The 22223-nt window shown below is 39.4% G+C and overlaps 1 protein-coding gene across 4 annotated transcripts; it reads left to right on the plus strand.

Annotated features, from left to right (window-relative positions):
• Positions 1-572: 572 nt before the first annotated feature.
• si:ch211-221n20.8 (fibrillin-1) lies at positions 573-21546 on the plus strand. Of its 4 annotated transcripts, none has more exons than XM_017462028.3 (22): positions 579-1856; positions 3828-3936; positions 4121-4181; positions 4301-4411; positions 4929-5054; positions 5589-5729; positions 5837-5962; positions 7894-8016; positions 8250-8372; positions 11716-11838; positions 12104-12226; positions 12599-12721; positions 14207-14332; positions 14441-14566; positions 14671-14763; positions 14903-14998; positions 17266-17361; positions 18848-18943; positions 19078-19179; positions 19839-19944; positions 20899-21015; positions 21111-21546. In XM_017462028.3, the coding sequence occupies exons 1-22, from the start codon at positions 1714-1716 to the stop codon at positions 21187-21189; spliced, it is 2469 nt and encodes an 822-aa protein (XP_017317517.2). In that variant the 5' UTR covers positions 579-1713; the 3' UTR covers positions 21190-21546. The 4 variants fall into 4 exon arrangements, with proteins under 4 accessions (XP_017317537.2, XP_017317517.2, XP_017317521.2 ...); XM_017462032.3 differs by having other exon boundaries at positions 3828-3929; XM_017462039.3 differs by lacking the exon at positions 579-1856 and adding an exon at positions 3573-3685.
• Positions 21547-22223: the final 677 nt, after the last annotated feature.

Below are 22223 nucleotides of genomic sequence, written 5' to 3' on the forward strand. Positions count from 1 at the left end.
CTCCAATTGTTTAATGTTCTGAGAATCCCTGTTACTTGTTACTTATGTTCAATCACCAACAACCACTGAGAAAGGTGCTCACACATACCTAATTTAACAAATTTCTTACTTGTAATAATAAATAGTTCCTCGGAGTAATCTGTGAAATATTCTGTGATTCCTCTTTAAGCAGCTGGAAGTGAAACTTCCTTTCACCCACTTCCTCAATAAAATGCTAGTTGAAAAATATATGCCTTTTGTGTTAAAGGGCTATTGTTTTAATATTCTCTATTTAATATTATAATCCTCATAGCTACAGAAAAGGATTGCGATATTCAGTTCTCTCTGGGCTTGGTGGCTTGTCTACATGATATTTTAATAATAAACATTGTCATAAAGCAGCTTTACAGAATTATGAATGTAAATTTAGGTCCTTAAAGAGTAAGTCAGAGGATGATAAGCACTGATAAGGAAAAAATCCCAGAGATGACATGAGGAAGAAATCTTGACTGAATCTTGACAGAGGAATGGAGAGTTCAATGGAGAATGTGATTATAAATCATTACAGTATTGGGGGGATAAAAAAACCCCCAAACATCTCAATGAGCAGATGAAGACTGACACCAGGGCTAAATAGTTTAAGTACATGTGAATGTAACGTAGAATGTTTGCCTCTGCCCTATGTGTGCGGAGTTTGCATGTTGTCCCCGTGCTTCAGGGTTTCCTCTGGGTTCTCCAGTTTCCTCCACCAGTCTAAAGACATGTTGTAGGCTGATTGGCATCTCCAAATTTTCCATAATGTGTGAATGTGTGTGTGCCCTGCGATGTTTTTGCATCCCTCAAGGTACACTCACATACCCATTAATACACTATGAACACTTTGGACATCAGCCTTCCATGCATGTCTTTGGGCTAGGGGAGGAAACCCCCACAGCACGGGGAGAACATGCAAACTCCAGACACATAGTGCGGTGGCGGGAATCAAACCCCCAACCCTGGAGGTGCAAGGTGAACGTGCTAAACACTAAACCACTGTGTTTGTCCATTCATCCATCTTCTATACCACTTATCCTCTTCAGGGTCACGGGGAAACCTGGAGCCTATCCCAGGGAGCATCAGGCACAAGGCAGGGTACACCCTGGACAGGGTGCCATCGCAGGGCACACTCACATACACACTCATTCATACACTACCGGCACTTTGGACATGCCAATCAGCCTACCATGCATGTCTTTGAACTGGGGGAGGAAACCGGAGTACCTGGAGTAAACCCCCACAGCACAGGGAGAACATGCAAACTCCACACAAACAGGGCCACAGTGGGAATCGAACCCCGGACCCGTGAGGCAAACATGCTAACCACTAAGCCACCATGCCACTAAACCACTGTACAAACCACAAGATTCCTCTGAAAAGAGGAATCAGTTAGGATCAGTTGTAACAACTTACACCGCTCTTCGCTAACCATGCTTTCACACCTCTGTCACACATACTCCATCCTTAGCACATATTATTTGTCCTGTTTACTTTGATTATAGCTTGAATGTTTCTTTTATCTTATTTTTCTCTGTCCAGTCAGCTGCAAATGCATTTAACTGTACTGTTTGGGTTTGCTTAGTCTTAAAACCAACAATTATTTAGTCTCTCTGAGAATTAAGATGGTGTTTATAGTGGCAGGAAGACAGCAGTGACAGTTCCGCTGCTATTCCTCGGAGGTATTTGTGTCTGAAGTCAATGAGAAGTGGAGCAGAGTCTATGAGGGAAGTGGAGCAGAGTCTATGTGGGAAGTACCCCATTACAGTACAGGATGTGGAGTCAGTCACGAACCCCTCAGTAGCTTCTCACTCCAGCAGCGAGGAAAGTTGCCTCATTTCCAGGTGTGTAATCTTCCCTCTGGTGTCTTTGTCTTAAAATCTTCGTCTTATTGGGGTTACTTCATGCCTTATTTGTTTTCTCTAGGTTTGAAAACGATTATTTGTCTACAGAGTATCAGTAGGACGCGACAGTATTAGTAGTCAAACTGACTGTAGTGATTTCAGTTCGGTTTTCACACGACACTTTAAGGTGGAATAAGAGTTAAAGGTACAATAGTCAATTTTTTAAAAATACTTACTTGTACAAATAACCTGGAAGATATGTAGAACATTATATATTTTTTAAATAAAATGGGTTAAAGCGTAGCTTTAGCAAAGTAAATTAGGTCGCTGAGAAAACCCTTTTGGAAAACAGGTTTCCGGGCCGGAAGGATTGTTTGTGTTTGGATGTTAGGCTGCATTCACGCCATGTCTGAATTACCGTAATTACTAGAACACAACCCAGACGTTCAACTCGGAGCTGTTTTTATTTGTTATTTTAAAAAAATGTTTTTATTGTATTTTCAGGTTAATCTTGCATAAGACATTAATAATAGTTAATGTGTAATAATAATTATATGAATTATTACACAGAAATACTTTTACACAGAGATTAATACTTAACTACATTTTACTGCTGAAGTCACTGCTAATTTGAGTGTTTCCACATGACGTTGCAGCGGTCAGGTGGGTACAAGTTCCTAGTTTACAAGTTGTAATTACGAGATCTTGAACTCTTTTTTTGCAAGTCTGAATCTTGTAATTACGGTATTTACGACATGGCGTGAACACAGCTTTATAGTAAACCTGATAATCGTTTTTTATAGACACTCTATGAGCCACTGTAGATCCTGGGGGTGGAGTTTCATGAACATTGGCTGGCAATTGGTTGACAAATGTTGAATCCTCCTATGGCTATGTCCACATTAATCTGGATAAATCTGAAAACTGCATTTTAGCTTTAAACCGCAAAAATTGCTTGTCCACACTGAAATGTCTGAAAACGCTTACATCCCCATACTGCGCATGTGTAAAAATGTAAGACACTTTGGCCTGTGTCATTTCCGTCAGGTGTTTATTTATTTTCCATCTCTTTGAACTGGTGTGGCAACGTCGAGGAAAAGCACAGAGTTTTTTAAACAGACAGATGAAGAGGTGGAGTTGTTGTGCTACCATCTTGTTTGTTTTGAGGTGAATTGGTCACATGACTAAAAATACCTCATGGTTTTTGAACATCTCAATTTTTAAAAATATCTCTGCTTGGGAGAGTGTTTTCCAAAAGCCCTGTTTTCACTGGACAAAAATGCCGTTTCAGTGTGGACGAAAGGCCAAAACGTGGAGAAAAAGATGCGCTTTCATATGTTATCCGGATTCGTGTGGACATAGCCTAATAGTTAGAGACCTAATCTTGGGAAAAACAGACTAATCTTACTAATATTAATCAACACTAATTAAATCAGAAGTCTCCAAACTGTAAACCGGTTAATAATAAATTTTTAAAAAATTGCATGCCTGTGGTTTTTTTTTTTTGTGACCATGCATTTCTTCAGGTCCCCATAATAATAGAAATGTCACTTGTAGCTCGGTTGGTCAGTTCTCCATGAGATAGCTTTAATTTGAGAGATTTAAAAAAATAAATAATAATTTTTTTTTAAAAATCAAAGGACTTTCTTTTTGTTAGTAAGGTTTGGTTTGTGTGTAGGCATAACATTACTTAGCTACAGTAACACAATCATACATCACATAAAGAGTAATGTGTGTGTGTGTGTGAGGGAGAGAGACACAAAGCAACACAGATTTTCTTTGTTTGATGAGCACGTGCTACATATGACTTTGAAGTTATTAACAGAAAGGTAGGCTAATAACAGGTTTGTTTGAGCATCATGTCCAGGCTTGACCTAAATCCCTGGAGCAGGGTTAGTACTGTGTGAAATGTGTAGCATGTTACAAAAGACCATTTGTTTCACAATTTCTGAACTTTATTGTTGCCCCTAGGATGGAAATTCCAACCGTGCTCTTATTGCTAGCGGTCCAGAACTGTCTCACCAGTGGAAAGAGGGACAACGAGGCCCTGAAACCTACAGATACACAGGCCAGGTACCAGGTCAGCTATTCAAATAATGGTTTCTCATGTCTGTTTAACAAGTTTCAGCTGTAGTTTGATGAGTTTATTAGAAGTGCACGTGCCTAGTCTAATTTATCAGAATAAAAATCTGATAATCAATAATGCGATACATGCAAAGCAGTCAGTGTAGATACATTCAGGATATGTCTTTATTTATAAACAGAATCAGACTGAGAACACCAGGCTTCTGGATATCAACTACAGACAGAGCATTTCTACTAGAGGTACATGCTCAGATATGCAGACACTCATGGTTGCATTGTTCTTTCATTTATTCATATGGTTAACCAAACCTCACTTTTTTAATTTATTTATTTATTTATTTATTTTTAATTTTATTCAGACCTGACCTCTAGCCCAACTGCCAGCCATGTTAATGATCTAGTGCCTGTGAAGGGTCTCAGCTTCTCCTGTGCTGTAGGATACACTCAGAAAGGGATTGCAGAGTGTCAGGGTAAGACATATACGCACCCTATACACACATCCGAAACAAATAAAGGCATAAAACAATAACAGATCTTATTCGCTTGCTAAACCTTATCAGGTGCACAGAAGTAGACTGTGCATTTAGACTTAATATTGATGTTGTAAATTGTATTGTGGTAGCCAGTACTGGTAGGTACATTTAATCTGGATTATTATGTAATCTGATTACAAAAAGTATTCAAAAACGAATAGGATATCTTTGAAAATACAAATGACTTTGGTATGATTTCTTGGATGATTTACTTTGATTAATATCTGTCACTACAACTGAGATAAGATCACTTGCCTGTACTTTATTTCTGTAGATTCATTAGCTGTTTGTTAATAGCAGATGGAGAAGGTTTTATAGTAGAACATGTTTTCTGTAAACTCTGGTATAGTTCACACGACACCACCCCTAGTGTACAAGCTCATGTTAAGTGCAAGTATGAACACCTCTTACTGAACATATGTTCTTCCTTTTTATCCTCTTTATTTCATGAAAGATATCAATGAGTGTGAGCAGGGTGGCGAAGGACCTTGTGGCTACAACAGCAATTGTACCAACACCCCTGGCTCCTTTGTGTGTAGCTGCTTTCGTGGTTATCTGATGAGTTCCAGTGGTTGTCAGGGTGAGGATTTACAAAATGACACATCCTGTTTTCTTTGGAATGGTGTCACTGAAATGCACAAAGACAATGTTTTGGGATTTTTATTTTGCCCTGTTCAGATTATAGAGTTATAAGTAAACTAGTAGCAGAAAGCAGAACAGTTCACTAACTTAGTCTGTTTTATAGACTGTCATCCATCACTTCATTTGTGACTTGATCCATTCCATGATTATGTTTGATAATGGTATGTTTCATTTGATGGATAATGTTACACAGCAGCTGAAGCATTGTAAGCTAATTATTCATGTTCTGCTTAGCATATACTTGTTGTTCTCAACCAACCAGGGTGCAGTACGTAGCTCAACTGTTCACTGTATTTGTTCAAGCCTAAAAATAGGTTTAAAATTATTATTATTATATTATGTTTTTTTGTGTAAATTGTATATGTTTCAAATAATGCTTAATGACCGTGGGATTTTTATAGGTACACTTTAACTAAAGAACCATTTGCGAATTGTCAGTGGTTTGTTTAACAATGTTGTGTATTTGTTGTAGATATAGATGAGTGTGCATTAGCTGCAGTAACTGGTCTACAGGCGTGTGGGCGAAAGGCGGTGTGTAAGAACAGCCTTGGTTCTTTCCAGTGCCACTGTCCTACTGGATTTGTCCTTGGACTTGATGGACACAACTGTGTTGGTGAGTTCCTTGCAAGTTAAAAAAGATTTGACTTGGTGACGTCTATGCATAGAATTAGCTTTTATGTGTTATATAGTTCCATTCAAATATATCCTTCTTTCATGCAGATGTTGATGAGTGTACTTTTGAAGAGAGCTGCAGGAGGGAGCTTGGGAATGTTTGCTTGAACACAGAGGGAAGCTATAAATGTGTGTGTCAACCTGGCTTCAGAGAAGACAAGGCAGCCTGCATAGGTGTGTGCACGTATGTGTTCATGTATGTTTATGTAAATGTGGAAAAATCATATGATATTACTTTCTTCCAGTGTGCCCCTTGTATTACACTCTGTACATGCCACTACCACACAACTCAACTCAACTCAGGAAGTAATTGATGAATAGCTAAATAATAATTAAAGCTGCAAGCATCATTTTTGAGGGCCAAGCACCCAGACTCGGTGAGCCGCACATTCACAAACACTCTACAATTGTTGCATAAGTAATCACAGGAAACCAGAGTCATAACTATAGGCAAAGGGATTCAATTATGATTTGTAGTTTCAAGCATTTGACAGTCCATTATGGGAGAACAGTTTGGAATATCAGAGTTCCTCTGATAACTTTTGTTCAGATAGATCTCAAGATAAGCCAAATTTGGGGAAGATTGTGTAGTAGCAAAAATGTCCCTGAGATGTAAGCATTTTTTAGCATGTTATTGTTACTTTTGACCAGTAGGTGGTGCTGGCACGAAATTTGTTGCATAACCTCAGGTCATGGTCCTGAAGGGGTATACCACATTTTTTGTCAGTGTGCGAAGTGATTGTTGAGTTACCTTGATTATGTTCGTGATTATGAAGCTATCTTCATTTCCTGTTTGGCATCTTCCCTGTGAGATTTGTTATGCGTCATAGGATGAGCTGCCCTCGACCCAGGGAATCCAGGGATGCCTGGCTTTTAAGTTTTGGACACACAGTTCAAAGTTATGACCATAAATATACTTCAAATTATGTCCAAATTTGACCCAGTGGTGGTGCTAGAGCGTTGGCATCACTTGGCCCAAATTTGGTCAGAATGTTCCTTACACCCTCCCCAATCAATGTGCCAAATTTCGCAACTTTTTACCAGACGGTTCTACGGGCTGTCTTAGACATCCTATCCAGAAGAAGAAGTAGAAGAACAATAATACGAAAAGTTAGAATAACAATTGGGCGCCTACGCACCTTCGGTGCTTGGTCCCCTAATAAAAAATGTATTCTAGTGTTGAAGCTTGTTCATACTCAAGACTTAAAATGCTTTGGATATTAAATATTGTGGCATTTACCATATTCTGCCTCTGCGTGTTCTGCCTAGTTATGATTTACAATACTTTATGATATGTAATTGCAATACGATTAAGATGGTTACATCCCAGAAGACTTTAATAATAATTAAAACTTATTAGAATCCAGATATTCAGCCTCATTTATCAATCTTTTAGTAAAGTTGGGTGTAAACATTTCTGTAAGCCATCATATAGAAAAAAAAATTATTATAACAGTGTAACAGCACCTGAAAGGCCAAAAGCTGGAGCCGAATTACAGAAAAGGTGAATTAGATGTGAATTAAGTGAGGCAAAAAGAAAATGGTTGGTCATGAAAATGGAGGGGAAAAAAAATCTATTTCTGTACCCAGGTGATCGTTGACACCAAACACATCACACAAAGAAACTTCTATGTTTAATTGTTTTTCTTTTAACCAAAAATATACAAGCTATTTAAACTTTTTAAAAAAAAGAAAAAAAAAAGAAGCTTAATCTGTATATAAAAGTCCAGTAGCTCCGTGCAATTTGTATAATTTCAAGCCAAGACTGATTAAGAGCTAAAATGAATTAAAATGTCATAGAATTATTAGAGTTTGCAGGTGAAGTTTTTCTCCTGTGTTTGGGGTCTTACTGTTTTCCTGGTGGCGTGTTTTTTGCCGTGTAAATTAGATATATTGGGTATATGAGAGTAAATTTAATGTAAATAAGGGATTAATGGGCAGGGGCTTGTTTCCACTGATGCATCATTTGCGCTCAAATCACAGCTTGTTTTGATTGCATTAAACAGCAGTTTTAATGAATCAGGTGCAGATTCGTTTGCATGTTTGTTCTGTTGTTTCAACTTTGAATGATGATCATCATAAATTTCAACACTTTTTCTTTCTAGATGTTGATGAGTGTGTTGAGCTGGAAGGGGTGTGTACTAATCAAGGGGAATGTGAGAACACGTTTGGGAGCTATAAGTGTGTGTGTTCACATGGATACCGTGGAAATGGGACCCACTGCACAGGTAAGATGTATACATCACTCTTTTTTTTCTTTTTACTAGCCCTAATTTTCCTCTCCATCCATCCATCCATCCATCCACCTACCTATCATACAGATTCAATACAGGTTCCATACTTATACAAATATTTTAAACTATATATTTTTGGATAATATTTTTTATTTTGCCACCACTGAGAATTACAGATGCTAATGATGACATGTCAGTATCTTATGCATGATGTACTGTCTCTGTAGACGTGAATGAGTGTGTCTCAGGGCTTCATAACTGCGATGTGAACGCTCGCTGTGGAAATGTGATGGGCTCATACTTCTGCCAGTGCCATCAGGGCTACAGTGGAGATGGTCACTCCTGCTCCGGTCAGTCTCTGCTGTGTTTCAGTGTCCGCTAGTCCAGTTACAATTGATTTGATCATATACAGTATATAATTTCTAGAGACACCACTGAATATATATATATATATATATATGTATGTATGTATGTATGTATGTATGTATGTATGTATGTATGTATGTATGTATGTATGTATGTATGTATGTATGTATGTATGTATGTATGTATGTATGTATGTATGTATGTATGTATGTGTGTGTGTGTTTCTTTTACTCCTGAGATGACCACATGCGGTGTGCGAATTGGCTGTACCTCAATCCACTGTCCAATGTTATTGTGAGGTTTCTTATAGCTCTGCATGATAGCGCTCTGCATTATCAATTGATCGCAGTACCGAGCGCATCTCTACTGTCTCTGTGCTGCCACTTTTCTTTACTCTTAATATTGAGACATCTCAGAAGCGCTCCTAAGTTCTCACTCATTTAAGAGTATTCTTAAGCTTAAGGAAATTTTGTACGTTGCTTTTATTCTAAGGCCTAAGTGAGGTACTACATTTCCAAACTAGTACTAACTAGGACAAAATTTTTTGGCACTTAAAACCCAAATTTTTCATGGCTTTATACATACTGTCACAGATAGCAGTGTCAAGGAATGATAATAAGAGAACATGCATTTGATCAGATGCACGTAGCAAATACAAATAGAATCTAAAGCAAAAATGCATGTTAAAAGTTTCCAAACAAACCCAAATTACATTAAGACTCAAAGGTCTGAGGAGTTTATTGAATCATTTACCAAAATCATTCCATGATTCCATATATTATTTCACTTTAATTTTTTCTTTTGTATTGTTCAAAAATATCCAAACGATGTTGAAATACAGACAGGTGGCAAGTTAATGGCGCACTTATATAGCACTTTTATCCAAAGCGCTTTACACTGTGTCTCATTCACCCATTCACACACACACTCCCACACCAATGGTAGCAGAGCCATGCAAGGCGCTAGCTTACCATCGGGAGCAACTTGGGGTACAGTGTCTTGCCCAAGGACATTTCGACGTGTGGAGTCACCCGGGCCGGGAATCGAACCGCCAACCCTACGATTAGTGGACAACCCGCTACCAACTGAGTAGCGGGTTCTAGTAGCTCTACCAAGTAGCTCTACCAACTGAGCCACAGCCACCCCAAGTTAATAATAAAACTGCTGGCTCTGTAATGTTGGAGGAGAATTTATATAGTTTGGGTCCCCTTGACTTTTATTAGGAAGTGTCCCCTAAAATCATGTCATCCCTTTTATCCTATAACGAAACATTTCTATCCTGTTGGAAGTGGTATCTTGTGGTTGGAAGTCCACAATCACTATATCTTAGTTGTATAAACAGTCCAATGTCCAAAACCATGTAAAACAGTAATCAAGACCAATGGAATATCCAAAAGACGAAGTCGAAATTAAGATAAAGATAAATGGCTCAACACAAGGTAATGGAATGAGCAGTTTATATCTTGTAGGGAACAACCAGGAAATGACCCGGAAGTGCATGTGATCATTAGAGGTCGCACTTTAACTCTGCTGGCATGGAGAGGAACTATCCAAAGTCTCTCTTACACTTACACAATTATCTTGCAATTAATATACAGTGCATCCGAAAAGTATCCACAGCATGTCATTTTTCCTACATTTTGTTATGTTATAGCCTTATTCCAAAATGGATTAAATTCATTATTTTCCTCAAAATTCTACACACAATACCCCATAATGACAACATGAAAGAAGTTTGTTTGAAATCTTGGCAAATTTATTAAAAATAAAAAACAAAAAAAGCACATGTACATAAGTATTCACAGCCTTTGCTCAATACTTTGTTGAAGCACCTTTGGCACCAATTACAGCCTCAAGTCTTTTTGAGAGTGATGCTACAAGCTTGGCACACCTATTTCTGGGCAGTTTCTCCCATTCTTCTTTGCAGGACCTCTCATGCTCCATCAGGTTGGATGGGGAGCGTCGGTGCACAGCCATTTTCAGATCTCTCCAGAGACGTTCAATCGGGTTCAAGTCTGAGCTCTGGCTGGGCCACTCAAGGACATTCACAGAGTTGTCCTGAAGCCACTCCTTTGTTATCTTGGCTGTGTGCTTAGGGTCGTTGTCCTGTTGGAAGATGAACCTTCGCCCCAGTCTGAGGTCTAGAGCGCTCTGGAGCAGGTTTGCATCAAGGATGTCTCTGTACATTGCTGCATTCATCTTTCCCTCAATCCTGACTAGTCTCCCAGTTCCTGCCACTGAAAAACATCCCCACAGCGTGATGCTGCCACCACCATTCTTCACTGTAGGGATGGTATTGGCCAGGTCATGCCTGGTTTCCTCCAGACATGACGCTTGCCATTCAGGCCAAAGAGTTCAGTCTTTGTCTTGGTCTTGGTCTGAGAGTCCTTCAGGTGCCTTTTGGCAAACTCCAGGCGGGCTGTCATGTGCCTTTTACTGAGGAGTGGCTTCCGTCTGGCCACTCTACCATACAGGCCTGATTGGTGGAGTGCTGCAGAGATGGTTGTTTTTCTGGAAGGTTCTCCTCTCTCCACAGAGACACGCTGGAGCTCTGTCAGAGTGACCATCAGGTTTTTGATCACCTCCCTGACCCAGGCCCTTCTCCCCAAATCACTCAGTTTGGCCAGGCGGCCAGCTCTAGGAAGAGTCCTGCTGGTTCCAAACTTCTTCCATTTACGGATGATGGAGGCCACTGTGCTCATTGGGACCTTCAATGATGCCGAAATATTTCTGTACCCTTCCCCAGATCTGTGCCTCGATACAATCCTGTCTCGGAGGTCTACAGACAATTCCTTGGACTTCATTGCTTGGTTTGTGCTCTGACATGCATTGTTAACTGTGGAACCTTATATAGACAGGTGTGTGCCTTTCCAAATCATGTCCAATCAACTGAATTTACTACAGGTGGACTCCAATCAAGTTGTAGAAACATCTCAAGGATGATCAGAGGAAACAGGATACACCTGGGCTCAATTTTGAGTGTCAGGGCAAAGGCTGTGAATACTTATGTACATGTGCTTTTTTGGTTTTTTATTTTTAATAAATTTGCAAAGATTTCAAACAAACTTATTTCACGTTGTCATTATGGGGTATTGTTTGTAGAATTTTGAGATGAAATAATGAATTTAATCCATTTTGGAATAAGGCTGTAACATAACAAAATGTGGGAAAAGTGAAGCGCTGTGAATACTTTCCAGATGCACTGTAGTCCACATAGTGTCTTAAATCCTACTGCTTTAAAAACAAACAAACAAACAAAAAAAAACTAAGAAATCCGAAAACTAATGTTTCTTCCATTGTTGTTGGTGTTTGTTGCCACGGTGACAGATATAGACGAGTGCGCTATAAGCAAAGGCCTTTGTGAGCATAACTGTGCCAACTTACCAGGAGGGTATAGCTGCCTATGCAATGCAGGATACACACTGGCAGATGATCTACACAATTGTACAGGTACATATTCAAATATTTACACACGCTGCATAAATAAAAAGAAATAGTCTGGCCTGTCCGATATCTGTAGACTCCGCCTCTTTGTTTATTACAAATCCTTCATGGTTAATTATTTATGGTGGCTAGAAATCTGTCATAGACTGAAAAGAAAAAGTGTACATCTTGAAATCACCTGTCAAGTCTGTTTTATTCTATTAGTCTTTATTTGACACCCCCCCCCCCCCCCCCCTTCTCTCTCTCCTTCTGCCGTTCTCTCTTTCTGCAGATGTAGATGAGTGTGGGTGTGGCAATGCGACATGCGAGCAACTTTGCACCAACACACCAGGCTCCTTCCTCTGCTCCTGTCATGCAGGATATCAGTTGCACATCGATAGACAAAGCTGTGTTGGTTGGTACACACTGAAAATGTATTTCCACTTTGTGTCATTTGGTTAAATGTACAAATCAAAGAAAGATCTGAGTTTAGAGAGTAGTAACCAACTGAATGTACATGTTTGTGTACTCTTATCATGAAATTAATGAAGCAACAAATATTTGATGAAAGTTAAGTTTTGCACTTAATTGTGTATTATATTAAGGAGTCATATTATATTTTTGGTCATATATATATATACACACACACACACACACACACACACATACAAGGTTTTGTCCTTGTGCTTGAATACGTTTGGGTTTTAGGGTTCAGGGCACGGAATGTTGCATTCACAGGGATTGTGTTTACTATGAAGTTGTTTACGTCTGCCTCTGTGTGATTCAGACATCGATGAATGCAAACTGCAGAACGGGGGCTGTTCTCATATCTGTACAAACACACCAGGAGGACATGTATGCCACTGCCCTCCTCCACTTCTGCTGGGCCACCTCAACTCCACCTGCGTCAGTATGTTACCTCTGTAACAAAAATGTTGATATGACATTAGGCACAAATGAACAGTCATAGCATTAACACACTCTCTCGTGATTATGGGAAGTGATCTGTTCGCAAAATGGTTTCTTCTCTAATTGAAAGTATAATTCATTCATGTTTGAAGAGCTCTCTGTTACAGTTTTAAAGTCTTTGTGGTGTAGCTGTGTTGATTTCTGACCACAAAAATAGAAGCTTAAAGGGCATTGATTGACAGTTAGGGAAAATAAATATTCAGACACTTTTGTTTTTGTTATTTAATATACTTCTACACTTCAAATTTACATTTGACAGTGTACTTATGAATATTAGCACACAGTTATTCAAAGGCATAAACAAACAAAATGAAATAATTTCTAATTAATTCAATAATTGTACTGACAGGGATGTTTAAGGACTTTGCTATGGCTCTGTAGCTTTTTCAAGTCGAGTGTTGTCTATAACGTTTTCCCGGAGAACTTTAGGAAGCTTCTTCACCTTCACCATGATTGCTACTTGTTGCGTGAAATCTTCCCAACCAAAAGCAACATCGTTTATAATGGCACCAGGTGCAATTTGCCTAAAAAATAAAAATCAATAAATTTGGCAAAAGATTTTCAAGCCCACATTTTATATTTAACGAGTGACGGAAACATTTTGCCGACATATTTAAAGGCAACTACATATTTAAAGACTCTGCATTGCCGAAGCCCTGCCTCACACTTTCTGGTGTCAGGTACGGTTCAGTAGGCCATACTGTAAGCTCGTGTGCAGTGCTGTCTATTATTCTGAGGTAACATCTGCCACACAACCACATACAATGCCCAAGAGCAAGAGGCAGTCAATGAAACTCAGTTGTTGGTTTTATTTATTTATTTTTTTAGCATCGCAGATTTTCCAGATGTACTCGCTGCAATAGATTCATATTCTCTTAATCGCAGCGGGAAAAATGCCCTTCAATACAGAACGCACATAATAAACATTCAGGATGTGTGCAATTCAAAAAAGTAATTAAATATAATGACAGAACATCCGAGTTCAGCACGAGTGTACACCAAACAGGGCATTATACTGTGATAGCCTTATGAGCACTTGTGTTGCTTTACATACATTTGGTTTGTTTGCAGCAGTAATAAGTCAATCAATGCATTTAAATTCCATGTTTGTTCCATTAGAGTTCTATTTGCGATGCTTATGTTATTAAATTGAAAAACAAATAATTGCATGTCAGACTGTGTACTTTAAATATTGATCAATCCATCACTCGATTAATTGTTTGACGACTCAACTACAAGATTACTTGAAAAGACCAGGAAGTAGTTCTTCGAAAAAGCCGCTAAATTGGCCCAAATGTCTGCAACTGTTCCTGATTGTTAATTCAGAAACACAGATTTCTATTGTGTAAAGTAATATTAACATTTAAAAGATTGAGAATAAAGTGTATGTGTCTCTGTGTGTATGTTTGTATTCTCTTTCCGGTAGACATCACTTCATGCGCCTTGCGGAATGGCGGCTGTGATCAGTTATGTTCTCTGGGAGCCGAGGGACGTGTTAAGTGTAGCTGCAGAGAGGGTTGGGAGCTGGCCACTGACCAAAGGACGTGTCTCGGTAACAACAAACGACACACCACACACACACGCGCACACACACTGGCTTTAACATACTGTACAGCCTCACTGAATCGCTTTTTCATTCTCTCTTTCTCTCCCTCTGTAGACATTGATGAGTGTGTGATGTTTAATGGGGGTTGTGAACAAGTGTGTGTGAATCAGGCAGGCAGTTTTAACTGTACCTGCAAGCCTGGGTTCGAACTTCGCACAGATGATCCTACCAAATGCCAACGTGAGTCTTCCCTAACCAGTGCTAATGTAGAGACCTTCAGCTATTCTCAGCCTTAAGTTCTTATTTGTCCTTTCTTTTTCTCTCTCTCTGTTGACTTTTCTCAGCGGTGTGTGAACCTACATGCCAGAATTACGGCGTGTGTGTTGCACCTAATACTTGTGACTGCCCTCCTGGCTACCCAGGCCCTGGTTGCTCAGGTACCGTGAGTTTGAGAGAGGTTGTGTGTCATTCAAAATGACTCCTATTGGTGTATTTTAAATATCTTCAGTGTGTGTGTGTGTGTGTGTGTGTGTGTGTGTGTGTGTGTGTGTGTGTGTGTGTGTGTGTGTTAAACAGCTATGTGCTCACCACCCTGTGCTCATGGCGGTACCTGTATGCGCTGGAACATGTGTCTGTGTCGTCCTGGCTGGACTGGAGAGGGTTGTCATACAGGTAGTTTACTAACCCCCCCCCCCATATAGAAATCTTCAAAGAGCAGAAATGAACTGGTCATCTAAGTCTCAGGTGTCAATCAAGTAATGAGTGTAATATTGTACTTACAGTAAATAAACTTATTCTGTAAAATATTGTCCAACCAAATAAGTAATCATCCAGTTAAACCTTTAATTTTTGTTCTTTTTACATTCACATTGACAGAGGATTGGAACAAATAATGCATCATTCATTTTCAGTAAACACTTTATCAAGGTCAGGGTCACACAGCATCCATTTACATTTACTCAATTGGCGTATGTTGTTGTCCAAATCGATTAACTTTAAGCGCCTTGATCAAAGGCCCAACACTAACAGTTTGGCAGTGCAGGGATTTGAATTTGCACCCTTTGCATCAGTAGCCCAAAGCCTTACCAATGACCAACCACTGCCACCCACCAGTTCTGAAGCTTATCTCGGGAAGGCTGGGTGCATTTTTATGTGCTGGGTGCAGATTTAGGTGTCACAGTTATACCCTGGCACACATCGGCTATGCCAGTGATACAAACCTTGTGCACTTATAGGGGTTAAAGCTACATTGTGTAGGAGTTTCCGGGTAAAAACATGATTATTGTGTCTGGGGAGGAAAAACGCTATGACCTGCTGAGAGTCAGCTGGAAACTCAGCCGTACACCTGTTCAGATACTGTATAACAAACATTCGAACACTCCAACTGGAGGCACCAAAGAAGTCCAACTGCATGGTGACTGGCAGGATTCACAGCCAATCAGGAGAGAGAAAGAGTGAAAGAATCAGAGTGAAATTATACTATATTTCCCAAAGTACCGAAGTAAATAGTTTGTCACAACACTATTTAGCCAAACTGCTTAGTGTGCATTGTGTGCTTTGTGACTCTAAATGTGCGCACTCTGGAGAACACCACCACGGAGGGCCGACCAGATCTTATATCCAACATAAAGCTAATGCGTACCTTCCGCAAGTAATGCGTGTTTAAAAAGGCTTCGGTGTAAATTGGCCTATGATTAGTGATAGACACATTAAGTGATGACAAGAGAGGAAGGAGACTGAGGACACACGGTTATTAGCAAAGATACTGTAAGCCTGTAGGATTTCTTCTTTCCTGCTGCAACCGAGAAGCTGTGGTATGAATGAATATAAGCTTTGTCATCATTATGAAATAAAAAATAAATATGACAAACTGATTCACCACCATATTGAGTTACTGTAATGCCATACTGTCTGGATGTTCCAGTAGGAATATAAATAAGCTCCAATTAGTCCAGAATGCAGCTGCTAGAGTCCTAACTAGAACTAGAAGATACGACCATATCACACCGATATTATCCACACTGCATTGGCTCCCAGTAAAATCTCGCATTAATTATAAAATACTCTTATTAACCTATAAAGCACTAAACGGTCTCGCGCCACAATATCTAAGCGACCTTTTGGTTTTATATGATCCGCCACGCCTACTTAGATCAAAAGATGCAGGCTATCTGACGGTACCTCGAATAGTGAAGGCTACAGCAGGGGGAAGAGCTTTCTCTTATAGGGCCCCACAGTTATGGAACAGTCTTCCTATTAGTGTTCGGGACTCAGACACAGTCTCAGTGTTTAAGTCTAAGCTTAAAACGTATTTGTTTACTCAAGCCTACCCTGACTAGATTCTGTTCTACTTTCTCCCTCTCTCCTTTCGCCGAGCCCCACACGAATTTATGGAGATACTAGAGATCCTGATCCTTTCAGCCTCTGGATGGAGCTCACATCTTCTTTAATTCCAGACTGCTGGGACTACGGCTGCTCTTAACACCATACAGACTTCATATAAATCCATAATGAACTTTTTCACAATATCTGTTGTTACCCAGATGAGGATGGGTTCCCTTCTGAGTCGGGTTCCTCTCAAGGTTTCTTCCTCTTAAAACATCTTAGGGAGTTTTTCCTTGCCACCGTCGCCACTCAGTGGCTTGCTCAGTTGGGATAAATTCACACCTTTAATATCTGTATACCGTGTTGATATTTCTGTAAAGCTGCTTTGAGACAATGTCTATTGTAAAAAGCGCTATACAAATAAAATTGAATTGAATTGAATTGAATTGAGGTTGGAGAATAAGATTATTATATGTTCAGAATATATATGTTACATCTGGCCCGGTTTGACACCACTAGACCTAAACTCTACTAGAAACTTTCTGCTCTGACTCTTCACAGATTTATTTAATTTTTAATCTGTGTGAATTTTTTTGTTTGTTTGTTTTCTAAAGCTGTGTGTGAGCTGCCGTGTGGGAACGGTGGTCATTGTGTAGCTCCTAACGTCTGCCAGTGTCCTTCTGATTATACCGGCCTGCAGTGTCTCACTCGTGAGTATATGAGTTTGTTTTATGGCCCCACTCATTCCCAGTGTGCTGTTCTGAAGACAGCACCACAGTGTGGTATTTATGTCTCACTGATTCCTGCATTTCCTGGTTATGGACAGGCTCTCTCCCAATGCCTAGAGAGAATAGTTGAAATACCTCTGTAGAGTCCAATTATGATTCAACATTTATGAAATTTCTTCAGCGTAGGTCAAATTAGAGGTTGAACGATTGATTGATTAGTTTTAACGATTAATCGGCACCGATAACCAATTGGTGGAACGATCTGTTATCGGCAAAATTACACACGGAAAGTTTTTCCCGGTTGATCGTCGTTGGAAGGAGGGTACACTGCAATTATACAGTACGAGAGCGGCCTCTAGAGGCGAAATAAAAACTGACAAATTTGTTTGAAGTGTTTTTTTTTTTTTTTTTTTTTTTTTTTTTTTTTTTTTTAATTCATTTTGGATGTCTATAAAAATACATTTTTATTTATTATTTGGAGTGTTGCTTTTTGGTTCAGTTTGGATGTATATCTTTTATTTACTTTAATATGTTCATGTATATTAATATTCATATATTTATTTCATTGTAAAAAGTACAGTATATTTTCATGGTACAGTCAGTACTGTTTTGCTTTATTCTTGTAATAAAGTTCAGCAGTATGTTACTTTGAGTGTTATATTTTCATTCAGTATCAATTTTAATTGATTGGGTTGATTAATCGGTTATCGGCATGTACTGCCCAAGTTAGTGGATTTTACCGATACCGATAACTATCGGTTGACCTCTATTACAAATATAATGTCCAAAAATGTATTAGAATACTGAAATACACAGTTAAAGTAAATCACAGGTTCAAGGAAACATCTGCTAAAGCTATTAACCATTAATTTACAGAAATGAAGATAAGAGTATTAATGATGGTATGCAGTGACAAATGAGAAGGAAGCCTGCACTTTCAAGATCGGGTTTTAAGTATATAACATTACTGTTGGTTGAAATTCAAACTTCTACAGAGTGTAAAACTTAAAATCTCATTATATTACCAAATCTAACAACAGCAATGCATAGTCTTATGGTCAGATTATTGGGACCTAATTTGGTTTTGGCCAGTTCCCTCCCACCACACTGCTCTCCTCTATCATACTTGAGCTACCAATCACGAAGGGTGAAGCTCAACTTACTTCCTCCAAGACCTAGGGTTAGGGTTAGCTAGCCAACTGCGTCTTTTCAAACTCGGAGGAAAGCACTATCCAACCACTTCTGCATACATGAGGTCACAGATGCCCACGATTGGCTTAGTGTTGCTGTGGTTGACATGGGAAAACTCAGTGAAGGAATAAATGCTGCCAAAGACAATTTCATTATCGTTGTTATAATTTCACTATCTTAGTTTATTAACTTACTAAGTAAAATGCAAATGAAACAACAGGTGCTGAACATTATTGGTTTACTATGTCTATTACTCTAAATCTGAATGTGTGTTTAGCTCTCTGTACTCCTCCTTGTCTGAATGGTGGGACGTGTGTGGATGTCAACACCTGTAGCTGTGCAGGAGCCTGGCAGGGAGCTCGCTGTCAGATAGGTACACACACACACACACACACACACACACACCTATATCACCTACTACATGTACCTACTTGCATGTGTGTGTATACATATATAATGTATATGTATGTGTCTATGTATATGTATGTAAAATAAATGTTTTCTCAGAACCAGTGCTATGTGTGAAGCCCTGTAACAACGGTGGAGAGTGTGTGGGACTCGACAGGTGTCGATGCTCCACTGGCTTCACAGGAGATTTCTGTGAAACAGGTATCACATGCTTATACTTATTTTCAGCCCCTAAATGATCTTCATCTTGACTTACAGGTGCATTTTTAAAAAATTCGAATATCATGGAAAAGTTCTTTTTTTTTTTTTTACATAATTTACTTCAAAAAGTGGAACTTTTATGGAAGCAACCTGGGCTTCCATAACACCTCATAACACCTCAGCAGTGCCACAGGCTGATACCTCCATGCCACGCTTCCATAATTCATGCAAAAGGAGCCCCGACCAAATACTGAGTGCATAAATTAACATACTTTTCAGAAGGTTGACATTCTGTATTATAAATTCTTTATTCTAATATTTTGAGATATTGGATTTATGATCTCCGTGAGCTGTAAGCCGTAATCATCAATATTAAAACAAAAAAAAGCCTTGAAATATTTCACTTTATGTGTAATGAATCTAGAATATATGAAAGTTCCACTTTTTGAATTAAATTACAAAAAAAAGCAACTTTTCCACGATATTGAATTTTTTTTTTAGGTTTACCTGTATGTGTCTGTGACCCTTTATTGAGTTCACATATGCTGAAATATGAGTCACCAGGTTTTAGTAAGATTTTTAATGTGCTTGGAAACCTTGTCTTCATGTCTGACCGTGTCTCATTGTAAATGTGTGTGGGTGTGTGTGGATGTCTTTAGCTGTGACTATGCCCTGTGTGCCGCCCTGCCAGCATGGTGGCACCTGCAGCCCTCATAATACTTGCAGCTGTCCAGCAGGAACCAGCGGCCTGCGGTGTGAGAAGTTGTAAGTACTGCTGGCTCTAGTGTTCGGTTGAATATGTAATCATTGCCAACTGTGAACTGCCATTTTCAAGTCCCTCCACAGATGTTCTATGGAGTTCAAGGACATTCAGAGACTTTGGCTGTCTGCTGTGGGTCGTTATCGTGCTCAGAGGCGAACCTTCGTCACAGGCTTAAGATGTGTGCAGTGGAGGAGTTTTTTTTTTTTTTTTCCTTTGGATTTGAATGCATTTACCCTTCTCTTGATTCTGACCAGTTTCTGCCACCACGTGCTTCACTGTAGGATTAATAATAGCTAGTTGATGAGAAGTACCTGGTTTTCAATGGGCATAGAGCCTGAAGTTCAACCCAGAAAGTTCCACAATGCCAGAGAATTTTTCCTAAAGTGTTTAAGTTTTAGTAAGACATTTTACACTTCTGTCTAGCCACTCTACCATGCCTGGTTGATGGAGTATTTCTGAGATGGTTGTCCTTCCGGCAGGTTCCCCAATCTCTGCAGAGGACTTCTGAAGCTCTCTGTTAGAGTGTTCTTTGTTCACTGAGTTTGTCTGGACAGTCAGCTCTAGGAAAAGTCTTAGTAGTTCCAAACTTCTTCCATTTCACAATTCAAGTCTACTGTGCTCCTGAGATTTGATCATAGAGGTGTACAGAGAGTTCCATGGACTTCATTTCTTGGTTTTTGATCTCACATGCTATTAGGCCACTACAGACTTTAAGCATAAAATCATTCATGCAGCTGTCTTGTCTGATTTTAAGTGAGCGTATGAGCCTGCTTGTGTGTAATAGTTTGCACCACATTATGCCATCGAATGACACCTCATGACAAAATGTGTTGCTCAACCTTAATTGTTTCATTTTATTATGAAGCTATTATAGACATTAGATTCCAGCCTTCCTGTCTAATATCACGACCAGCTGTCACTGTGATTAAATATCTCTCTTTTTCTTTTTTTTTAAGGACTTGTCCAGTGGTGACTACAGTAGTCAGCATGGCTCGAGCAGTGCGGAAAGGTTTTAAAGAAAGTTATGTAGATCGCTGTGGTCCTTTGGGGGTCCTGCTCTGCACCAAGTATAGGTAAAACACATGTATCTGTCTCACTAACATATACACGTAAAAATATACAAGCAAAAATGCACACACCTTCAAGGGCTGTGTTTCTGTTTTTACAGGATAAACCAAGCACGCGTGTATTTACAGGCATACAAAGTGGGATACAAGATCCAGTGTCCGAGTAAAACAGGAATATGACCCACACAATCCAAACTACACATAGCACCACCGACTTACACACAAATGCACATATTTGATGTACTGTATTACATTCCAACGCTTTTAATACGTCTTTAAACATCTCTTCAGCACATGGTTGGGCTAAGGATTACTTTTTGGATGAAGTTTCAAACAGTAAGTGTATGTGTGTGTATGAAGATATTAGATGTAGACAATCTAAGTCATAAGGAGTTTGATAAGTTGGGCAGCTTTTGGTCTTTACAACTACTGTCTTTCTTGCATTACATTAAATAAGTTATAAGCCAGGGATCAACAATTCAACTGGAAATAAGGGCCAAATTTTCACAGAATAAATACTTTTTGGTGTAAAATGGATACCAACATTCATTGGTAACATTCATTACTATACATTCTCACACCTCACAGTGATTTATTCTTTTCTTTCTGGAAACTCGGATTAACGTCTGTTTCACCCCTTCTACCTTCCAGGGCTGGTGTCTAACCTGGATATCACCTCGTACATGTCACAAATTGACAGTAATATAGTATGTGCTGCAAATACCTGTGCTGCAAATACTCACTTCTTTTCATTGTCTCTACTTGCCTATGTACGCATGCCGGACTACATGTAGATTTTGGAGCTAATCTGTGTAGCTTCTAACTATGGACACTCAGCTTTTCTCAGCATATTGAAATCAGAAACTGCTTGCCTGCTACACATGGCTCATGAGCTTTTGGCTACCTGGAATCCTGCCTGCTCAAAGTGGCTGCTGTAGCCACACTAGTGGACTGGACTGGACGCTCAGAACTGGAACATGGGTTTTCCGCCATTCTCTGTTGCCTTGAAAATAACCCAGCAAATCGATTCACTGCTCACCTCCTGCCCTCAGCTCACAGACCCACAGATAACAATTCCAGCTCAGTCAACTGTATTCAGCTCAAACTGACATTGACTTGTGCTCATCTGGCTATTGTTTGAATTTTATGGAGTACGAGGCGAGCCACAAGCTGTGTGCCAACTGCTCAAAGACTCCCTGTGCCGAATCCAAACC

The sequence above is a fragment of the Ictalurus punctatus genome, chromosome 2, assembly GCF_001660625.3.
Source record: "Ictalurus punctatus breed USDA103 chromosome 2, Coco_2.0, whole genome shotgun sequence".
Taxonomy (NCBI): Eukaryota; Metazoa; Chordata; class Actinopteri; order Siluriformes; family Ictaluridae; genus Ictalurus; species Ictalurus punctatus.

What these genes read in the sequence shown, in the direction of transcription:
- si:ch211-221n20.8 (XM_017462028.3), top strand. Translation starts at nt 1,714, where the DNA reads ATGAGAAGTGGAGCAGAGTCTATGAGGGAAGTGGAGCAGAGTCTATGT. An exon ending in ATACACAGGCCAGGTACCAG is followed by an intron (nt 3,937 to 4,120) that starts GTCAGCTATTCA and finishes ATTTATAAACAG; the next exon opens with AATCAGACTGAGAACACCAG. An exon ending in AGGGATTGCAGAGTGTCAGG is followed by an intron (nt 4,412 to 4,928) that starts GTAAGACATATA and finishes ATTTCATGAAAG; the next exon opens with ATATCAATGAGTGTGAGCAG.